General features: G+C 31.2%; 1 protein-coding gene across 8 annotated transcripts in view; it reads right to left on the bottom strand.

The window, feature by feature from the left end:
* The window catches only part of LOC127062196 (potassium voltage-gated channel subfamily KQT member 1), a 60,376-nt gene that overhangs the window by 11,304 nt on the left and 31,854 nt on the right, over nucleotides 1-17,218 (bottom strand). For 4 of the 8 annotated variants that reach the window (XM_050989956.1, XM_050989959.1, XM_050989957.1 and 1 more), the window contains exons 8-14: nucleotides 15,285-15,395; nucleotides 14,914-15,120; nucleotides 12,666-12,686; nucleotides 9,545-9,801; nucleotides 6,866-6,976; nucleotides 3,557-3,713; nucleotides 996-1,118 (exon numbers count right to left, since the gene is read on the bottom strand). In XM_050989956.1, coding sequence (XP_050845913.1) covers nucleotides 996-1,118; nucleotides 3,557-3,713; nucleotides 6,866-6,976; nucleotides 9,545-9,801; nucleotides 12,666-12,686; nucleotides 14,914-15,120; nucleotides 15,285-15,395 — 987 coding nt within the window. Of the gene's footprint in view, nucleotides 1-995; nucleotides 1,119-3,556; nucleotides 3,714-6,865; nucleotides 6,977-7,593; nucleotides 9,333-9,544; nucleotides 9,802-12,665; nucleotides 12,687-14,913; nucleotides 15,121-15,284; nucleotides 15,396-17,218 lie in introns of those variants that run through there. The other 4 variants (XM_050989960.1, XM_050989962.1, XM_050989961.1 and 1 more) reach the window with 4 other exon arrangements.

Genomic DNA, 17,218 nt, shown 5'->3' with positions numbered 1-17,218 from the left:
TTAGAACTTTTTGAGAATGTTTACATTTGTTTCGGCTATAATATAAATTAAAATATTAGATTAAATATTAGACGATATCAAAAGCACCTTGAAAACTCAATTTTGGAAAGAATATTTGTTATTATTATTATTATTATTATTATTTCTATTTTTATTTTTATTTGAAGTTATAAAATCAGGACTTAGTTGAAATTAATGTGACTTTTCACGTCCAAAAAGATCTTAAAATGATACGAATTTATTATTCTTGACTTTATGGTACTACCTAAGGATTAAATATATATATATATATATATATATATATATATATATATATGTACGTATGTATGTATGTATATATATGAAGTATAAATTATTAAGATTGATTTTAAGATAGATATGTCCCAAAAGTATTAGCTCGTTCAGAAAGAATCTGAATAATTAATAGAGAAGAGAAGAATGTAGATATAATACTAAGAGAGGTGGATCGTTCCTACGTGTCGAGCATTGTCCTTGCTCGATTAAAAGTTCTCACAAAGGACGAATGAACAACCGAACGAACCAACGAACCAACGACTTTTTGGAGGGGATCGAAAATGAAGTGGAAGAGGGACGAAACGTTGGAAAGGATTGGCGTCGTAATTAACGGAAAGCTTCTACGGGCGTGTAACTTTCGTCATGGTAGGGGAGAACATTAACGAGGACCTTCGAGAATTCTACTGGGAAATTGTTGGAATCAAGATGGATGGACGTACATCATTCTCTCTCTCTCTCTCTCCCTCTAACTTCTCTTTTGGTATATCCAAAAGCCTGGATGAATACTCATTACTCATAACTCGTAAGAGTAAGAGAAATTGAATAAATAAAGAAAATAATAAATGAATGAAAAGAAAACGATAATAGAATTGGGGAAAAGAATAAAAAAGAAAAAATGAAAAAAAAGAAAGGAAGATGGAAGGAAAGAAGGACAGAAAAAAGGAAGGAAGGAAGGAAAGAAGGAAATTTTTATAATTCACCTGCTGCTCGACTCGATAAAGGCGCGCGCCGATCGTCATGGGTTTCACGTTGCCAGCCCGGTCGATGCCTGCCAGGTAGCTGCCTGGCTTACCCAGGGTCTGATCCAATCTCCTCTGTAACTCCTGTGAACAATGGTAGACGGGTTTGAATGCTCTCTCTCTCTCTCTCTCTCTCTCTCTCTCTCTCTCTCTCTCTCTCTCTCTCTCTATCTATCTATCTATCTCTTTCTTTCTCTTCCTCTTTCTTTCTTTTTCTCTCTGTCTGTATTTCTCTCTATTCTATTTTTCTTCCTCTATTTCTACCTCTATTTCTCTCTCTCTCTCTCTCTTTCTCGTATTTTTAAAGAATCTCGTATTTTTAAATAAATATGCGTTAAGAAAAAAATTACATTTACACACACACACACACACACCTTAATGTAAAAAAATATAACAAAAAAAAACAAAGAAAAAAGTATTAATAGAGTTTTCTCTTTACATACACTCATATAATATTTTATCATTAAATTTTTTTCTCTAAAGTTTATTTCTGAAACTTCATCCGTTAGATAGTTCGTTAATTCTAAATAATATTATTATATTTACCTCTAACGTCTGCGTTATAATATACCTATGTTATATTTCTTACATATTTTCCTTCTATTACTATATTTAATTTTCCTTTTATCTATTTTATTTTTTTTCTTTTTTCCTATTTTAATGTCCTATTTTTACTGCTACTAATCCGATCGAATCGTTTTCTTGTATTTTTATTTACTACTTATTTATTATTTGTTTTGTTCGTTACAATGGATATTTTTTTGTTGCTTTCTTTTCATATTATAGTTTTATATATTTCTGTAAAAAATAATTAATGTCTTTCTCTTTATCATTCTCGCTGCTACGTGTCAATCTTTCTTTTTATATCGCATCAAAAGCAAACAATAGGAACAATCTATATTGAGTGCACGGTAAATTTTACTTCTTTAGGAACGTCAACGAGCTGGCCATTTCATTTCTAACGCTTGTCGGTACTGGCACGATTGAAAATCGAACACGTCGGAACGCTTCGTGTTCTCGCCGTCGAGTTCGATTTATCGTTCCTGAGTTTAGATTGAACAAATCGAATCCGGAACAAATTTGAAATGTCTCGAATTTAAATAAAGGTAAGGAAGAAGAAAAATGGTCGTTTTCTTCTTCTTCATCTTCGTTTTTTCTTTCGAGTTTTTTTTTCATCTTATTTATTCCGCTTTCTTTTCTTATTACGTTCAATAAATCACGCCTCGCCACGAGACGACTATTTATAAAATAATTAACGTTTGAAATTATAAGACAGTAATCATTGCAATAATAAATATTAGGCTCTTTATCTTTTCTTCGTCTGTCTCGATTAAATGGAAATAATACAACGTATTACGAGTGAAAGCTCTTCGTGTAATACCATCATGTATAACGGTGGGATTTGCTTGTACCCGAATGCTCTATGTAACTCGGTATAAGGGCTTAAGGATATTATCGATTTTCTTGATACACAATAAAGCCTCCTCGTTCTCGCTCGCGACGTCTATCGAAACTTCGTCTTCTTCGTCTTCTTCTTCTTCCTCCTTTACTCTATTCTGTTCAAGAAGGAAAAGGTCGTCCTGTTCGATAAGAGCAGCCGACGTGATTGACGCCGCTTTATCTTTCGGCACAAGCGCTACTTTCTTTCCATTTTTATGCATAGACTTTAATCAGGTAAGAGTGAAACAGAAAGAAAGAGAAAAAGAGAGAGAAAGGGAGAAAGAAAGAGAAGGAGAGAGACAGAAAGAGAGAAAGAGGGAATTCATCATCCCAGTGATTTATTTGAAGAAGAAGTGATAAAATTTGCTCGGTGAAGATGCGCCGTTTTTTATTTAGCGATTTCTTGTCAATTTCCTTTTTTATTAACTCGAGAACGCGGTATGAAAATATTTATTTACCCGAAGAATTTGTAAAATTTGCAAATTAATAAATTAGAGTATATAATATAATATTATATTATTATGTTATATACTTTATTACATATTATGTATACTTTTATTATGTACTATATAATAATGTAATATTATTCTCAATTCCTGAATCATCTTCGTGAGTTAAACAAGAAAAAAGAAAAGTTTAATGTTAAGCATAGTAAAAAATTGAAATTTATCGGTTCATCATACGGACCGTCTTCTAATGAATGTATTTGAATTAGAAAGAAAAAAAAGAAACAGGAAAAAAAAAGAAAAAAGAAAAAAGAAAAAAGAAAAAGAAAGAAAACAAAAGACGCGTGAAATATAATCGATATATTCATTCGCGACAAATAATTTAATTTTTTAAATGTCAAAACACGCAGCTTTCCATTCTTTAATCGTCCTGCAACGAAGTATCCTCTTTAAAACGTTTCACTTCCGTAAGGTTTCCTAAAAAACCACGAGGAGAGCTCCAAGCTGCGTCTCTGACAAATAGCGAGGGATAGAAAAGGGAAGAAGAAAAAAACAAAAAGAAAAAAAAAGAGAAAGAAAGAAATATTCGCGAGAGAGAAAGATAGATAAATAAAGAGAAAGAAAGATAAGTCTCACCTTGATTCGCACCATCATGTTGAGATGACCTTGACTGTATTGCTCGATGACATCTCGCACGTCGTACGGCTTTCGCGCTTGCTGAAATTTTCGTCGGGCGACGAAATATTTGATCTTTCTGATCGCCCTTATGGCATTTCTGTGCGCCTCGGTAAGCCTGAAATTCAATCGTACGAGAGGTAGGAAGATCGATTTCAATTCAGAATCGGATCGATTCGTAACGCTGCTGCATGAACGACCCGATGATAGAAGAGAAGATGATTTATTGTGTGTGCGTATATGTGCCTCATATATATGTGTCGAAAAGCCTTTTTCCTCTCTAAAGAGATGTGCCTCAAATCGACAAAAAAAAAAAGAAAAAGAAAAAGTAAAAAGAAAGAAAAAAGAAAGGAAGAAAAAGAATCCCACCAAACGTACCAACATCCTAACATGATAAATCACTTTACTCGTAAGTTCTCCCCTCAAATTGATGATGAAAAACTTCGACTTCTATTGCACCGTGATAAATGTTCACAGAAAATCGAGATAATCGCGACAAATGTAAAAAAAAAAGAAGAAAAAAGAGAAAGAAGCCAGAAAAGAAAGAAAAAACAGAAAAGTAGAAAAAAAGAAAGTAGTTTTTATCGGAATGATTCGAGCGGATTAAACTGAATACCTTCAAAATATGTGTGTGTTCGTGAGTAAATACATACATACTATATGAAACGGTTCAAAAGGAGCGCAGTAGATAAATTTTTTATCGGCGAGTTTGATTCTCTTTCATAGCCTTCGTAAGTGGTAAGACTCAACGACGAGCCGTCTGAGATTTTTCGGCACACAGACTACCTGTGTACATATTGTACATGTACCTATATATATATGTTTGTATATATACATATAGGTACATTTAGAATATATATATATATATATATATATATATATATATATAATATATATATGAACAGATAAGCCCATATGCACATATACTCGTATAGAGAGAGGAGTTTAGCCTTTACTTCTCGCCGTAAGTAGAACGACCGACCGACATACTCTCACTATGCTCTTCTTCTGGAAGTGTATTCATTCATCGAAGAATATCCTCGAGAAGAGTGGCTTTTCTTTGAGTGTTTACATTTCGAGAATGCTTAGACGTTCCCCTCTTAATGGAAAGTGGGAAAGAGAGACAGAGAAAGAGAGAGTGAGAGAGAAAAGAAAAAGAAAGAGCAAGAAAATAAGAGAGAAAGAGAGAGAGAGAGAGAAGAGAAAGAAAAAGAAACCAACAATTCTTCCGTTTTTGTTAAATAAGATATAAAATTAACATGATTTTATTACTTGAAGGAACGATGATCTTGTGATTTCTTTTCAATATCGTTCTTGATGAAAAAGAAAGAAATAGGAATGAAATAAAAAAAAGATATAAACAGAGAGATACAGAGAGATAGAGAAAGAAAGAAGAAAAGAGGAAACACGCAGTTAATCCACGTAATCTAATTTCGCTTCTTCTTGAATACCAAACATAGTAGGATTATTCACGTTTAAACTTCTATTTAGTTTAGACTGGTATTGGAAAAAACGTGAAAAGGCTTAATCGACCCAGTAGCAATAGCAATAGCAATAGCAACAGGAGCAGCAGGAGTAGTAGCAGCAACAGCAATAACAACAGCAACAGCCACAGCAGCAGTATAGTAGTAATACTAGTAGTAGTAGTAACAGTAGCAAAGCTACAAAGGATATACGTATGTACATACGTTCTTCTTCCCAGTATCTCAGTGAAATATTTAAGCGGTAAGGATTTATTCTTGTGTTGTCGTATTCGTAAATATGTAAAGAAGTAAAATGCGTTTGTGGAGAATCGGTTACCAAAAAGAAAAATATAAAAAGGGGAAAAAGGAAGCAGAAGAAAAGAGAAAATAGAGAAGAGATAAGAAAGAAAGAAAGAAAGAGAGAGAGAGAGAAAGAGAGGAAGAGAGAGAGAGAGAGAGAGAGAGAGACAGAGAGAAGATGAAATTGTGGTCCAGTTGACGCTGCTGCTGTTGCTGTGTTGTTGCTGTTGCTGCTGTTGCTGTTGCTGTTGCTGTTGCGTGAATCTTTGTGCAAACGAGTTCTACTATCTATACAAGAAAGAGAATGTAGGCCGGTACTGTAAAGTAATGGAGCGGTGAAAAAAGCACTTACGCGTTTGGTGCGAATGACTAGAAAGAAGAGAAAGAAAGAGATAGAGAAAGATAGAGAAAGATAGAGAAAGAGAGAAAGAGAGAGAGAGAGAGAGAGAGAGAGAGAGAGAGAGTGGCTTTTGTACGAACTAGCGCGAGGTAACGTTTCTCTCTTTTCATCTATCGTTATATTGATATATGCCTGTGTGTGTGTGTATGACTGTATTTTATACAGTTCTAAAAAAGGAAAAAGAAAAAACGAAAAATAAAAGAGAATAAATAAAACACGAAATGTCATTGCCAAATTTATCTCGATAATCAATCGATTAATCGTATCGTCAACTCAGGAACTACCAGACATCTCTGATCTCACCGATCTTGAAAAAGATATCTAGGCGACCAAGAGAATAAGAAGGAGAGTCAGAGAGACAGACAGACAAGCAAATAGACAGACAGACAGATAGATAGACAGAGAGAGCGAGAGAGAGAGAGAGAGAGAGAGAGAGAGATGTTAACTGGTGAAATGACGTATTATTCAAGAGTAGCTACATATTTCGAGCTTGGATATTCTTGACTGCCAAGGACGATAGCCGACGGATACAGGACAGTCCTCGGCTATAATCGTAGATCGATTAGTCGAAAGCTTCATTATCGAGCTCGCCTCTATCGTTCTATTTTTTACGATAAATTTCGAGATAGAAAGCTAATTTTCTCTCTCTCTCTCTCTCGCTCTCTCCCAATTTTTTTAAATCTCTTTTTAAAATTGGTCTAATAAATAAATTATTTTTATTCTAATCCAAGCAATAATTTCATATCTATATATTTATAAATAAAATTATTATTATCTATATATTCGAAATTGTATAAAAAAGAAAAACGAAAAAAGGAAAAAACGAGAACATAATCTTCATTAATTAACGAATTAATATTAAAGATGTTTTGCAAAAAGGAAAGTAATTCAATTTTTCGCTTTATTTGTACTATGTTTTCTCGTATCTATAGATACTAGATGTGTGTGTATATTTGTCTTGTGTTAAATTCATTTCTACATTTTCTAACTTGAAAAGATTTTACTGAAATAATCAAATGATATAGATATATATACATATATATATATGTGTATATATATATATATATATGTATATATATGTATGTATATGTATATGTATTTACTTACGTTGTGACCCTTTGCGGTTCCTCGATGTCAATGTCAATTTCATCGCTGGTGGCCTCAGTCACCGAACTTGTCTGGGAAGTAAAGAGGCTCCCCCTGCCAATCGGAAACACGCTACTCATACTAACAAACTCGAAACTAGTTCTCCTCGATATTCGAAGTCGCTCTAGAGAAAGTACTCCTCGCATGGCTGACACATCTGTCATGACGAGTTTCTCGAATTGTTCATATATCTATATCGAGATTATACTGTCCGTTTCGTCCTCTAATGAAAGAGGAAGAGAGAAAGAGACAGACAGAAAGAGAGAGAGAGAGAGAGAGAGAGAGAGAAATTTTGATGAAAAATATCGAATTTTACAAATTTCTTTAAAAATATTTTATATTGACCAATCACAAAAATACTTTCTCTAGAGTTCCAAAATAAATAAAATGATGTATGATAAAGAACGAATAGAATGTATTTGTATTAATAAAATGTAATATTGAAACGAGGTAGAAATAAAACTTAATGAAAAGTTCTCATTGAAAAACAATACAGAAGGGAGTAAATTTAACTCGCAAAATGCATTCGGTTCGAATTCACCAATTATAGCAACAGTTACAATCGTAATTTTAAATAATTTTTTATGTACTGATTTAGAAAAAGAATAAGAAAAGAGAATGTTCAATATCATGAAATATTTTTTTCTTCTTTTTCTTAGAATTCTTTTAGATATGTATATTATATATGCATGTGTATATATATATATATAAAAGCTAATGATAATATCTACATGAATTTCCATTATACGTATAAGTATCGCATTTACAATCAACATTTAATAATATCGTGATAAAAAATTATAGGAATTTTGATGGAGCGAGAAATATCAAGTATGAGCATCAGCGATCCTATATACGATTTATAAATTAATGTCCATTAATTTTATTCCTTCTTACACGCGAATCAGACCTTTCTACCTTTCCAATCTTCCTCTTTTTTTTTTCATTTTTTTCACCCTTGCGGTCACCCTTGGGAAAGAAGTAGGAATGATGTATGAAAGAAGAAACAAAGAGAAATAGAGAAAGAGAGAGGGGTTGAGGGGGAGGGAGAGGAAGAGAAAGAACAAATGGATTCAATTTTGGCGAAACTATGGACATTACGCGTTGCACGTTTGCTATGATCCTCTCTTTATCGTACCTAATTTGTGGTAGATCGAAGTAAATATTTAAACGTTTCCTGCATGATAAATGGTCATTGCTCACAGCCTCCGCAAACTCGTCGGACTAACGGTAACGTTATTCCGGACAACAATTTACGAGAACTAGCTACTATACGAACGAAACGGGTCAGTTTGATGTTACTGATAGAGCCTAAGGGACAAAGCTTTTATCATCAGTGTTGGGTGCTGGTCTCACCAATTATGTTACTGAATACACATAGTAGGTATCTATATATATATATATATGCATACATACACACATATATATATGTATGTGTGTATATAGATAACGTCAAACAAAACCTGTTTTCAGTGAAGGATGAAATAAAACTGACAATGGGTTAGCCACATCAGAATTTGAATTAGTGGCACGTTATAATAAAACAAGTGGCAAGTAGTTTATAATTTGATAATCTATAAATATACTATGTGGGATAAAAGTTTTCTATGAAAACTGGAAGAAAAAGTGAAAAGAAAATAGATGTGTTGTACGTTGAAAAAGAAAACAATTCGTTTGATACTACGCCTTATATCTCGTCTTACATTTTCAATCCTTTGAAGTTTTTTAGATCTCTTTTTGACTGAGACTGAGGGTTGAAGACAAAGAGATAACGAGAGAGAAATAAAGGGGAAGAGAGAAAGAGAGAGAGAGAGAGAGAGAGAGAAAGAGAGAGAAAGAGAGAATGGATGAAAAGACTTAGACAAAGATAAACCGTTAACGCAAACGTTGCACTCGCAAGTACGTTCGAGAAGATTCATTTATTTTTGCTGTGTATCAACCATTTTCTCTCCCTTTTTTTGCCTCCCCCATCTTTTTATCTTTTCTTATCTACCACCCGTATCACTATATTTACTCGCTCGTTTTACATCTATTTGAAATTCAACGTCGTAAGGACGTGTCTACGTTTGCGCTGAATCAGCTACTTGACGGAATCTTAATTTTTGAAGAATCGAGTCGAACGAGAAAACGGAAAAATAAAAAAAAAGATGATATATTCAACGATCTTGGTTGTAGATCAATTAACTATGTAACGGGATAAAAAATTCGTTAACGATAAATCGAGTAAAAAAAAGGCATTTATTGTCCATCAAAACGACAATAGAAAAATTTTTACGTTGAAACATAAAAAAAAAATATCAATAACGTTATATGTTATCTTCTTTATATAAAAAGGATATAAAACATAGTTAGGATCGATTAACCAATCCTTTCGCCTGTTTTTACGGACCATAATTTTCCAAGCTAATCTTCCGGGTCTTCCATTTCTCTTTAACAACATCAATAATGAACCTTCTAATGATTATCTAATGATCAACGAGAGTATTATAATAAATAAGTAATAAGGACTTTAGCGATTATATTAACGTTACTTAGTAACACATTTTCGAAATAACGAGCGAAGTTTCGGAGTATTAAAATAAGAAGATAAGGAAAAGAAAAGAAAAGAAAAGTGAAAAAAATTAAAAAAGATGGACTCACCGATTGTCACGTCTGGCACGATTAGGAGTACCCGCTTTGGGTTCCTCCATATAAAATACAACATCTCCTTCGTTCTCGAGACGCTGATTGTCGGTTTGAGATGCAGTAGCACCGCCGCCACTGGCCGATATACTACCGGATATCGTAACTGGTGGTAAAGATTGCTGCTGCTGTTGCTGTTGTTGGACGTCCATCCGGTTACGAGATTTCCGTCTCTTCAGTACGCTCGCCTTCTTTGCCACCTGGATCATCAGAGACTGAACCCCCGGTGCCCTCCCATTACAACACACGTCGAACACAACATGCACTATCCCTACAAGTGAGCACCGGCTCTTTCTTTTTCTCTTTTTCATCTCTTTCTGTCTGTCCGTCTGTCTCTCTCTGTCTCTCTCTCTCTCTCTCTCTCTCTCTCTCTCTCTGATATTAGCACCGGGATACCAAAGAAGAGGAGGAGGAGGAGGAGGAGAAGAAGCTTGAAGGTTTCTTTTCTTTTTTTATCTCTCTTTCTTTTTCTCTCTCTTTCTCTTTCTCTTTCTCTTTTTCTCTCTTGGTGTGTATATCTCCTTTCTTTTCTCTCTGTTATGTCCATTTTTTCCCCTCGAACGAATAAATCGCGGATTTTACGCTCGATCGAAATTTTTATCTTTTTTTTATCGACGGAAAAACTCGAAAAAAAAAGAAAAGAGCCAATCAAAATATACTTTATGTCGGATATGCAAAGAATATGTTCGTTCGTAAATTGTATGCATATATATGTACTGTTCGTTGTTTGAACGTTACCTTAAAAATTGATCGAAGAAACTTGGAAAACTTACTTTTAGAATCTAAATGAATATTAATGGTCGTACGCGTTTTGCATTTCGTGTTTCGCGTTTCTCGCGTAAATCTGTAATAACTGATTTACCGAGTAAACAATTTGACATTGGGAAACTCGTTGGAAAAGCAAAACTAATCGAGAACGTCGAGTTTTGTATCACTTATGCATCAGATACGTAACGTTTCTCGTATTTGACGAGAACGAGCATTGTAACGACGTTAAACGAGTGAAATTATACCGTAAAATAAAAAAAGAAGTATTGAAAAAAAGAAAAATAAAAAAAAAACGAATAGAAAAGTAAAAAAAGGAAAAAAGAGAATATAAGCAATCAGAAGAAAAGAGATAAATGTAAAATTTCACGTAACGCGACGAGCGTAAAATCCCTAAAGCGCCGGATGTGCTTGAGAAATACGTGGAGGAAAGCTATTACGCTTGGAAGCTAATGCAAATAATAAAAAAGAAAAAAAGCATATAAACATATAACCAACACACACATACACATACACACACATATATATTTAGAAATATATATATACATGCCGAATACGTTTCTGTTAGCAATATAATATCATGCAAACAATTAGAGAAAAATGTTACGATCATTCTGACCAAACTATATCCCTCACCATTTTTATACACTCACGAATATCTTCAGGGACGAACGATAAAAATTTATTTTCAATCTTTTAATACCGTTTCAACATTTTCATATTCTAGATATGTATTATTTGTTTGTACTATTTATTTATCGATTTCTTCTATATTTATCGCTTACATCTATATGTTGTAAGACATAGATTTGTCGAAATAAAATTAGTTAGCTCTTGAGAATCTCATAATTATTTACGTATATAATCTTTATTCTATGTTATTTTTATATTATTTGTATTATATTAGGCGCTCGTTCGCATACACCTATATATGCATTCTATTATAACTTGTTGAGTTGGCTAATGAATAAACTCCGAATTTTTAATAAATATTGCGTTAAACCCTAATATTTTTTACTCTATAAACTATTATTTATATATAATATAAGTAATGAAAAATAATTAATGATAAAAAAAAGTTTTTTAATTTTACATTATTAAATACATTGAAAGATTTATTTTTCATTAAAAAATAATTAATAGTAAAAAAGAAAAAAATATGAGTGTTGTTTTTCTTAAATATAAATTACTAAAAATTCCAATATCACTTATTGTAGATAATCTAATATATTATATAAATTAATATATATATCATATATAAAATATATTATACATATAAATTTGTATAATATATATATATATATATATATATATATATATATATATATATATATAATTTTTTGCTCATTTGAAGAAAGAAAGAAAAAAATAATCTTTGTCGTTCATCCCTCCCATTCCCAGTTTATTTTTTTGTTGTAGTATTTATCTATTTTTTTTTTACATGAAAAAAAGCACAACATCGATATGTGATACAACAAACGATCACACTAAGCTTTAAAGGTGCACAAATTATTATGAGGGCGCATGTATGTACAGCCGCGATAAACGTGAAAAATTTTTGTTCGATCGATTATGACTTCACCGCACCCAACCACCCTCCCTCCATTTTCCCCCCACCCAACATTTTTTCCTCTCGATAAATTTTCACGAGAATTCTCTTTTCCGCGATCGGTCGCGGTCGTTCATCGGAAATTAAACCACGCACGAGTAATCGGGTCTCTTTTTTTCTTTTCTCTCTCTTTTTTTTTTCTTTTTATAAAAGCGTACACTTTATTAATTGGAACGGGGCTGATGCACAAAGTGCGGATAGAAAAGTGTTGCATCAGCTGTAACTTCGTCGTACTTCGAGGAATAAAGTTAACCGAGCTTTTGTTAATTTCGTTGAGCAAAAGGAAAACAAATAAAAATAAATAAATTCTAAAAATTCGTGACACATTTTTCTAGTTTTTCTTTTTTTCAATTAACACGATTTGATACATAATTTCGAAGTATTTTCATTAAGAGATCCGACCGCATAAAATCGAGGATGTTCGTGATAACTATGTGATTTATAGATATAAATACGAAGAAAAATTCGAGCGTGTTATAAAACGTGATTATATCGTATATATATGCATATAATATCATATATGTACACATGTATACGTATGTATGTATACATACATACATATATATGTATATGTATATACATTATGTATAGATATGTATATGTATATGCATGTACGTTATATATGTATATAATATATAAAATAGAAAGAAAAAATAAACATGCAAAAGAGTAAAAATATGAAATAAATCTAAACCATTTACATACCATCTTCTTTACACAAATCAACTGAAATATATCAGGAACCATTTAATCATCGTCGTTGCAGTTATGAATACTGATCATATTTTAAATAGGTTAATTTAATAAACTTTATCGCACGGTAAACGTTTCTAAATTTTGGCAGCAGATGCAACGAAAGAATCATTACGTAATAATATTATAGTACGTGTCTCTCATGGTATCCGTGCAAAAAAAAAAGAAAAAAAATGAAATCATGCCGTATTTATTGGCAAATGTATGTACTTATATTCTTGTACTTTATTGGAGATATGTGCCAGTTAATTGGACGTCGCTCGATTCGTTAATGTCCATGAAATATATCGATGTTCTGCCGGATCTATTCGACGTTCTGCTCTGTCTCTCATTGTTTATAACATAAATTTACATGATGGAGATTGTTGTTATTATTATTATTATACGTACATATTGTTAAATTTTTCTTAGACCGTTTTAATCGAATGTTAATTGGAAAAAAAAAGAAAGACAAGAAGAGAATAATCTCAATTTATGCAGACGTTAAGGTCATCGTATCGAACCTCATGACACGGCGGATATCAAATTCAGTTTCATTTTGATCGAGGCAAACAGTTATTTACAACGATGACAAGTTTCATCTCTTGGAAAAATAGAAACGCATCCGTTCGTGCGTTTAATTATAAAAAGCGAATTAAAACAAACGGGGTATTGACTTTTTCAAGCAGCAATTATTTGTAAGTAATTAAAAAAAAAAAAAAAGAAAAAGAAAGAAAGAAAAAAAAAGACGTTCAAAAAAAAAAACGTTAAATCCATCGAATTTAATAAATTCCTAATTATACTTCATCGAGTCGAGTTAAAAATGACGAGCTCATAAAAGAATAAAAATAATAGAAATAATAATAATAATAATAATAATAATAATAATAATAATAATAATAGCAATAATAATAATTGACAATATAATTTCTCGTCTACGACCAGCAGCATGATGAAGTATGCGCATAATACATTCATCGATAGTATCTCAAATACTTTTGCATTCCAAAACAATGGGATTCGCAGCAATGCGTCCAAAAAAATGTTATGAAATAATATCAAATGAAAATAGAATAAAATGAAATGAAATGAAATAAAATGAAATGAAATGAAAAGAAATAAAATGAGAAAACGCAGAAAATTTTAACTATAAGCAATAACAAAGATCGCACATAAAAACGTGAGACCGGATTACGTGAACAAATTCATCGAATTCGAATATAATTAATTATGCACGATGATAAATCATATGAGAAGCGCAATCTTTGTTAAAAAGAAAACAAAAAAAAGAGAATTATAATAATAATGATGACGATAATAATAATAATAATAATAATAATAATAATAATAATAAAAAGAAAAAAGAAGAAAAATAAATGTATGTGAAAATTTAAATACTCCAATATACAAAGCTTCCAAAAAGCACGTCTTCAACTGCATTAAAACATGGACATAATCAATAATTATAATAATAACGAGCAACACAATTAAATCGAAATATATATCTACATATATATATATTTATATTTATCCACACACACACACATATATATATATATATATTTAACAAATATATATGTATATGTATATACTTTGTTATCGAACGGCACATCGAAAAAACATTACAAAAAAAAAAGAAAATAACATACAGCAGAAATTCACATTCTTTGCTCGCATTCATCCACTGCCAAATTATCGTCGAATTAATCGAATCGAATCAGAACAGAACTGAACAGAACGGATCGGATCGGATCGTAGAATGGACGTTAAAAGCTAAGAAAAAGAAATTTGTCCAACGAGATCGTCGATGTCGTTAACTAAAAAAAAAAAAAAAAAAATAGAAAAGAAAGAAGAAAAAGAAAATAACGAAAGTTTGATTAAATTTACAAATAAATATAATGATACGACGATCAAGTACAAAATCGAGATACATTAAAACGACTGAAAAAATTTAGTATTTCGAAATGGCCTGTTATTTATATTTTCACGATCCAATCAATAAATCAATCAATCAATCAATCAATAATAATAATAATAATAATAATAATAATAATAATAATAATAAAATAAATGTTTGATAATCGCGCATTACGATGGGTCGATCGTACAACGTTCAAGAACATCGTTAAGCATCTAAGAACATCAACAGTCAACAGCTAGTATATAAGAGCTACTGGCACTTCCTTCGTAGGAACAACGAAACTCGATAATATCCTCTTACCTTTCCCAATGGCGTCGATGGTTGTCCTGCTGGCGTTGGATCCTTTATATAAATGTTCCACGTAGCGACGCTGTTTATTGCTTTATCGGCGGCATAACACCTCCACAGACACTGTATTAACATAGCCGCGGCCGGTATCTGTCGATTGAAGTGTTTCTGCCGTTGTTTTTGTTGAACTTTCAATGCGAAGCCGGAGCCAAGTATACCCTGGAAAACGTAATGGAGAATGAACGTAATGATCTGAATATTATAAAATATGAGAGAGTGTATTTGTTTTGAAATTTTTTCTCGAAATAAATCTATTCTTGTATGTTTATATGTATTGTTGTTATTGCTAGGTTTTTTTTATTCTTTTCTTTGTCTTAACTCACGGCTGGAAGTGCGAAGAAGGATATGGCGAACACGCTGAAACACGATGCCACGATTTTTCCCATCCAGGTTTGTGGGACAGTATCACCATAACCAATCGTGGTTACAGTGATCTACGAACAAAGAGAAACGGATTAAAAAAAAAAACAGTTCTCTTTTTCTTTCTTTCTTTCTTTCTCTTTATCTATTTACCTATCTATCTATCTATCCATCTGTCTATCTATCTGTTATTGAAGTAAATAATTTTTTTAATTCATCTTTAAGATTTTTAATTTCATTATTTATTTAATTATTGTTAATTATCAAATAATTGTTATTTCTCTATAATTCAATTAATTCTTGTTCCTACACAACAATGATACAATATGATATAATATGTGTGTAATATAAATATATATATATACACACACACATACATATATATTACACACACACAAAAGATCGGTTAAAAACTTTATTGACTTAACATATTTCCATATTATATTGTAATAATACGGAAATATATTACAATGTACAAAATTTGAATGGTATCGAATAGGATATTATGCGATATATGTACTTTTTACGTGAGTGTAGACGTAGAGATCACATTTGTCATTTCTTTCTTTTTCTTTTTTAAATATGTTACTATATACATATTTTTTTTATCACCGTATGATAGCCACTAATGTGACATTTCTGCAATCAAGCGTAATTTAAAAAATTAATTACAATGATAAAATACATTTTCTTATATTAAAGAAGAAATCCGAAGGCGCTGTGTTGATATCAAGTTGCAATCTTTTTTCTACTTATTTTAGAATATGTTACAAAAATTCATTGTCTTATATTTCATGGTGTAATCGATATTTTTTGATAGATCACATTTTCGAGGTCATCATGGAGAAAGAAATCTAATGGGATTAAGTTTAGAGAACTAACACGTAATTCATTCACACGTAATCCACGTTTTAAAAATGGAATTGGATGAAATTTATAGAGTAACGTCTCTCTTGATTATCACGATGTTACTTATCTAAACGATCAATGAATAATGATATACACAATATCATTCATTGCCATAGTGTTTATCTTTATGTAAAAATAAGATTATTCATATATAAAAGTGACAATTTCCTCAAATAAGTCCAATTATGATAATATCCCAGTTCCACGTATTCGAAAATAATAATAATGTTTATTTGATGATTTTCCATAACCTTGAATGAATTTTATTACTACAAGCTAAAATCACAACAGTGATAATATACAGTGTATACGTGTGTGTGTACATGTATGTACCATATATATATATACGTACACACAATATATATTTTATATACAATATACAAGTGTGTGTGTATATTATATATGATATACATGTGTATGTATGTGTGTGTTGGTGTATGTGTAATATATTTCATTTAATAATAAAAAAAGAAAATATTGAAATCTTCTCTTCGTCTACACCTATGTAAAAAGTAATTATGTTATGTCCCTCTCCATGTTATTCAAGTTTTTTCCACAATCATTTAAGATCATTTTTTCCATATTTTTACAAATAACAGAAACATTTAAATATCTCTGTTATTCGTGATTTTATGAAAAAAATCTTTTGGACAAAATCATACTACATAAAAATATATATCATTATATATATCGAAATATAAAGTTGATAAAATAATTTTTTTCAGAAATCATTTTTTAAAGAGATTTCGAAGTAATTACTATTTTTTTTTCTTTTATAATCGAATCATATACTTTTTATTATATTAATTAATCCTTCTCGTAATTTTGTATAAAAAGATATTAATCTATTTATATATAAAAAAAGAAAAAAATCAGTTTTTTTTCAGTAAAAAATTAGTTTATAAAATATTTTAATTTTAATATTGCTAAGAGAAACCATGTACACATCTATTAAAATATATTATATTAAAATTAGTAGGGAATAAGT

The sequence above is a fragment of the Vespula vulgaris genome, chromosome 3 (assembly GCF_905475345.1).
Source record: "Vespula vulgaris chromosome 3, iyVesVulg1.1, whole genome shotgun sequence".
NCBI classification, from domain to species: Eukaryota; Metazoa; Arthropoda; class Insecta; order Hymenoptera; family Vespidae; genus Vespula; species Vespula vulgaris.
The sequence above is the reverse complement of the archived record's forward strand: the minus strand, read 5'-3'. Positions and strand labels throughout refer to the sequence as shown.